General features: G+C 36.5%; 1 protein-coding gene across 1 annotated transcript; it reads left to right on the top strand.

Annotated features, from left to right (window-relative positions):
- Positions 1 to 1,181: 1,181 nt before the first annotated feature.
- On the top strand, positions 1,182 to 4,604 carry LOC137138174 (C-type mannose receptor 2-like). The gene is made up of 5 exons (XM_067525181.1): positions 1,182 to 1,243; positions 2,799 to 3,179; positions 3,291 to 3,644; positions 3,809 to 3,912; positions 4,241 to 4,604. Exons 1-5 carry the CDS (start codon positions 1,204 to 1,206, stop codon positions 4,370 to 4,372), a joined length of 1,011 nt encoding a protein of 336 aa, XP_067381282.1. The 5' UTR covers positions 1,182 to 1,203; the 3' UTR covers positions 4,373 to 4,604.
- The last annotated feature ends 1,396 nt before the right edge of the window (positions 4,605 to 6,000 follow it).

The raw sequence follows: 6,000 nt of genomic DNA, 5'->3' as shown, positions 1-6,000 counted from the left end.
GGTGCATGGGCTATCCCAGCCTGATGCCCTAGCCGTTGAGCCACCAGGCTTCGTGTGTGGGCTGGGATTTATTCCTACAGTTTTCTTCCCATCGCCCAAAGACATGCATGTTAGGTTAAATGATGACTTTAAATTACATGTAGGTGTGAGTGTAAATGGTTGTCTGTCTGTGTTGGTCCTGTGATAGACTGGCACCCTGTTCACGGTTGCACAATGACGGAGTAGATCAGCTTAGTGGATATTTATGTTCCAGTGCAGTGTATTTTTTGAATGAATGAATCTTTAATACCAGAAATCAAGGAGGTGGTTTTTAAGGATCTATCAGAGACGACCGTCATACCACACACCTGTCGTAACTTGTGGTTACAATTGGCAAGAAAAACGCTTTTTAAGATTAGAGAAAGATTGTGTGTGTGTGTTTTCTCTATTATACCATGCTTTGAAAACCATTCTGTGAACATGCATCAGCAGTATCATGTGGGTATAAGTGTGTGTATCCTCGTAAGACCCAAGCTCTAGTTTGATATGCATTTTTTATTTCTCTTTGCTATTTGGGCTTATTGGAACTTCATGAGTATAAAAACTAAGCATCACCTTTTGAAATGATGTAGTTTTAGAGAAAAAATTATGTCCACATATGTGGACACTCGGTCTGAATTAAAAAAAAAAAAAGTCACCTTTGTGTAATTCAGTGCAAAACTCTTTATTTCCAGACATATGCCAACAAAATATTCAACATTGAAACATTCAAAGCATTTTGCATGAAAAACTGGCAATGCCCTTTTCTTTAGGAACATGTACACACCTAGGCTGTGTACCATTAACAACAGACATCATCAGTACTGGTTTGTTGTCGTACCACTTGACAACGCACAATTTTATCTACTATGCAAATATAACTCAAAATGTGATGTACCTGCATGTGGACGCCAGGTCCTAAGAGGGTATATAAGGTTTTTTTGTAGGTTACAATAATCACCCTACAAAGAAACACTACAATATATATTTTTTATAATTTATTTGTCATCCTGCAAAAAAACTTTCAAACTTTCTCTCACTGCTCTGTTTTTGCAGGGAAACTATTTCCATAAAGCATCTATTACAATGTGTTTTGCATAAAGAGTACAACAAAGCAGTAAACTTTGTACTTACAGTATACTTTCATATATCTAGATGGGAACACGCAGACCACAGAGCAGCATCATGATGAAAAGGATCTTGCTGGTTGTGTTGAGTCTCTCAGGTCTGTGACATCTTTAAAATTGTAAATGTTTTATATTATATCATAGTTATTGTAACTCATTAAGTGTTACAAGTATGGTTCACAAACATTTAGTAGTTAGTTTGACGCAATATTTGATAAAATGTGTCTTTTACAGAATTATAAGTAAAAAATCTGCACTAAAATATTATCAGCTAATTTTAGTCAGTGTGTCAATGACTGATATGTGACTCATATGTTAATTTTGTATTATTATTGACATTTGACATTGACAAGCTGACACATTATTGACATTTTTATGAGAATATGTCTCTTTCGACCTTTTTACCTCAATCACTTATTTGAACGAAACCATGTGACTATTTAGAGGGAAGTGTTTGAGATGGAACTGCTAATAGTTCAGTTTGTGTCTCAGTTTTGTTAGAAGTCACAAACTGTAGGCGACAATACTAGAATACAGAAACACTTTTACCAACAATGTGGCATAAAGAACAAGTACTAGGCTTAAAGGCCCATTATTGTTTCTGCGGCTTCCTACGACCTCCATGTGGTCATTCTTCAAGTACCTTCAGACCAACAGCCATCAAAATGTCAGATGCAGTCTTTTATCAACCCTGTCGCTTAAAAATTCAGTTCCTATACAACTAAACAGCAAACGCAATTATATTTTTATATCGAATATGTTGACATGTAACGTAATAGGCCAGTAGCAAATATGTTAAAACTTATCATATCAATTAAAAGTTACCACAATATATTTTTCCTGGTCAAAATATTTGATCTTGCAGCAAAATATCCAGTTTGGTTTTCTGCCAGAATATGCGATCCTGTGGTGCAATGTCCAGTATTTGTGACCATAGCAATAATAAAGCTTTTTATTGCTTAGCCAGTTCAAGCAGCTAGAGGATGAAAAAAAAACATTAAAAGTCCTTTCACGCAAAACGTGTCTTATCACTTTTTAACACATTCACAATCTTTATCTAACCCTAACATCAGTGATTTTCTTGCCTTAACCTAACCAGAAACAGGACTGGTTAGGTTGTAATGTCTTTAGCAGATGCTTTTATCCAAAGCAACTTACACGTGAGGTGAAGGGCAGCAATAATCTAAGTCAAGGAGAAAAACATCAAAGCAAAGTCCTATCAGAAAAGTGTTTACATTTCACGAGATGCAAGTGCAAAAAAGAACAGAAAGAAAGGTATTATTATAATTTTATTATTTAAAAAAAATAGATTCAAGTGCATAGGAAGATGCAGAAGATTCCTGTTTGCAGCAATTTTTTGAATATTGGGAGGGAGTTTGCTGAGCGTGCAGAGTTTTGTAGCTCGTTCCACCCTCGTGGGATCACTGCGCTGAAGAGTTTTGCTTGTTGTCTTCTGTGCGGTGCTGGGACCACCAGACGTCGTTTGTTGGCAGGATTGTAGACCTGAATGACGGAGTTGAGGGTCTCATCAATAGTTTAGTTTGTACAATGTACATTGGTAATAAACCTTTAAAAAGCAAATTTAAATGGTTTAACAAACACTCAGACTGTGGATACAACCTTTATCCCCTAAAACCTTTGTTCTCCTCACAGGTTGGAGTCTCTCCACCTGCCTCCTCCATCAGTACCACTATGTTCCTGATTTAAAGACTTGGACTGAAGCTCAGAGCTACTGCAGACAGAGATACACAGACCTGGCCACCATTGGAAACACTGAAGAAATGAACCAACTTATCAATACAGTTTTATCTGCTGGTTACAACTCTCAGGTCTGGATTGGTCTGTACAATGAGATCAACTGGACGTGGTCAGATGGATACACAGGGAGTGATGCTGATTTTAGGAACTGGGAGACTAATATTGAAAAAGAACCAAACTTTGACTTAGCCGATCAGTTCTGTGTGAGCACTGGCGCTCATGGAACATGGTTCGATGATCAATGCACGTTCCCTATCTGCTTCTTCTGTTACAGTGGTAAAATAGAACAAAGCATTTGTTGATGTAGTGATGCAATTATGAGGCAAAATTCAATATGTGGATTAAATGTAGCTCAAACCCTTTTTTGTCTCCAAACTCTAACTGCAGGATCTCAGATGAATCCTGACTTTGTTTTTGTGAATAAAGCAATGAACTGGTCCAGTGCTCAGGGCTACTGCAGGGAGAAATTCACAGACCTGGTCACTGTGAGAAACAGAGCAGAGAACCTCAATATCCAGAACTTGATGCAGTCTAACTATGCATGGATTGGTCTGTTCAGAGATCCCAGTTTTTACTGGTCTGATCAGAGCATCTTTTCATTCACCTACTTGGATCAGGTTGCAAACCACATTGGCTTGATGAACGTGACATGCGGTGTGGCAGATTTGCAGAAATCAGGAAGATGGAGGTTTCAGCCGTGTGAGACACGGAACCCATTTGTCTGCTACATGTCTTCACCGGGTGAGTGTTTGATTAGGTTTTTGTCTGTAGAAAGCAGAATAACACAAGTTATAATAAACTTAATCAACAAAATGTACTCAGTTACAGTTCTGGAAGAAGTATCACCCACAGCAAACTTTTTTTTTTCCTTTCTCTGTCTGTCTTTCATTTTTTCAAAAAACAAGTAAAAGAAGCAGTAAAGAGGCAGGTAGTGAAACTCGGGATGAAGCTGAAGGACTCTTCTGTAGATCTGAATGATCCTGCAGTGGAAGCAAACATCCTGAAAAAGGTGTTGTTGTTGTTTTAATTACAGTGATACAAATCAGCATGAAACCACCAAAGATAAATGTGTGATAATGTATAAAAAAACACAGTTCTGCATTAGAAAAGCTTCAATAAAAGCACAGACAGATAAACATCCAATTTAGGTTTTTAAGATTTTGATAAACTTGTTCATTTACTGGTTAACACATAAAATATTTCATTATTATTTAATAAGTTCAACATATAGATTACATATAGATACATTTTGTTAACTTAATTACCTTAAGGTATTTTTTATTCTCATGTGAGTTTGCATGGATATATAAAACATGTCTACCTTTCTGCGTTTCCAGCTCCAGGATAGACTGAAGGAGAATGGAGTGAGTGAAGTCACTGTGAAGTGGAGAGAACAGCCTGATGGGAAAGTTTTCCAAAAGGGGGAAGACATTTTTCATAAGAAAAACAGAAAAAAGACCAAGCTCTAAAAGTTTAATGTAACTTTCCTTCTGTAACGTTGAGTAAATGTTTATTCACTACTTTACACTTATGATGTAAACATATGATGGATGTTGAGTTCATCATACAGTACATGATTCTGTAGTTATCAGACATAATATGTAACTAGAACCCGCTAAGTCTTCTGTCTTTATTTCTTAATATTACTCTGTGAACTCAGCAGAGCTTTTCAAATCCTTGTTTGTGAATTAAGAAGCAGCAGCGCCCTCCTGTGTTTGAGTACAAGTATTATTGCTCAGTGTCTTGGAAATGAGAGAAAAACAGAAATGAGAGCAAGCAAACATTTATAAAAACATTTGAGTGTGTGAAACGTAGAGACCAACAGTTCATAGTGTTTCCACATGAAATACATTTACATATAAAAGGGTGACAAAAGACAAAAATCAACAACATAAAAGTTGCTATAAACAGCTTAATTAGAACTGTAAGTAGCAACAACTATCTAAGACTGTTAACTGTAGGAACGAGTGGAGGTCAGTAGTGGCTTTGAAGCTGGAGATATAATCCTCCTCTCACCAACTCTGGTGTCTTTGTGGGACTCTGAATATTCAAAAACTTATGATTTTTGGGCATGATTTTACTTAGTACCAGCTCATATTGTTTCTATTGTTGATTTATTCACAATTTGTTCTGACATTCTGTGTTGTTACTATGTCACAATGTAGTTTTCTATCAGACCTTGGAAAGTTGCCACTCCTCTTAGTAAGGTTGGGTTGCATGCACCGAGCTTCTTGAACTTTGTGGACATGCTGGTATCTTGGCACTGAAGCCACGAGCTGTAGTCCATCATGATCACTAGCAGGACGTGAAGAGGCCTTGGGCAAATTAAAAGCTTTTTCAGAACTTTCAGCATCAATAAACAAATAATGTGAGTTGTTAAAGATGATCTTCCAAAGCCTAAACTAATTAAAACCTGTAGATTCTTCGGGATGGATTCTTAGATTCTTGATCAGTGGAAGACCCTGTGTCCTGAACAGGATCAGTGGTTACAACTATAACCACATGATAGATGATAAAAAAATAATATTGTTGTAACATCTATTTGTAGGAAAGTTAACTGAAAGTAAAACTGTTATTATTATTATTATTATTATTATTATTATTATTATTATTATTATTATTATTATTATTATTATTATTATTATTATTATTATTATTATTATTATTTGTATACAGATGTAGGGGCTTAGAACTGCTGCCTGTCAGGGAAGTGCAGTTCTCAGCTTTTTATTAACAGCCTCCTTCTCCTTCTGCCTGCTATGGGGGTGTATACATTTTAAAGTAACCAACCTATTTAAGCCTCATCCATGCAAATCCAGGGAACCACTAGAAGGTGGTGTTGTGCTCACAAAAACCCATTTACACATGAACCAGTGTTTGACCTGTAGATGTCACTACTGCAGACACGGCACATTTCAGAGTCATTTTTATTTGTTTGCGCCACCTTATACAGTTATTATTCACATAATTTAACAGAGGTGACCCTTGAAACACATTTTATTTTGTCTTTTCACCTTAAGTGATTTATTTCTCAGTTGCACAAAAAAAGTTGCAAAAGCTTTACATACAGAGGCAGCAGTCCAGGCTGTTGATGACT

Source organism: Channa argus, chromosome 12 (assembly GCF_033026475.1).
Source record: "Channa argus isolate prfri chromosome 12, Channa argus male v1.0, whole genome shotgun sequence".
Lineage (NCBI taxonomy): Eukaryota > Metazoa > Chordata > Actinopteri > Anabantiformes > Channidae > Channa > Channa argus.
The sequence above is the reverse complement of the archived record's forward strand: the minus strand, read 5'-3'. Positions and strand labels throughout refer to the sequence as shown.

What these genes read in the sequence shown, in the direction of transcription:
- LOC137138174 (XM_067525181.1), top strand. Translation starts at nt 1,204, where the DNA reads ATGATGAAAAGGATCTTGCTGGTTGTGTTGAGTCTCTCAG. An exon ending in CTGCTACATGTCTTCACCGG is followed by an intron (nt 3,645 to 3,808) that starts GTGAGTGTTTGA and finishes TCAAAAAACAAG; the next exon opens with TAAAAGAAGCAGTAAAGAGG. An exon ending in AAGCAAACATCCTGAAAAAG is followed by an intron (nt 3,913 to 4,240) that starts GTGTTGTTGTTG and finishes CTGCGTTTCCAG; the next exon opens with CTCCAGGATAGACTGAAGGA.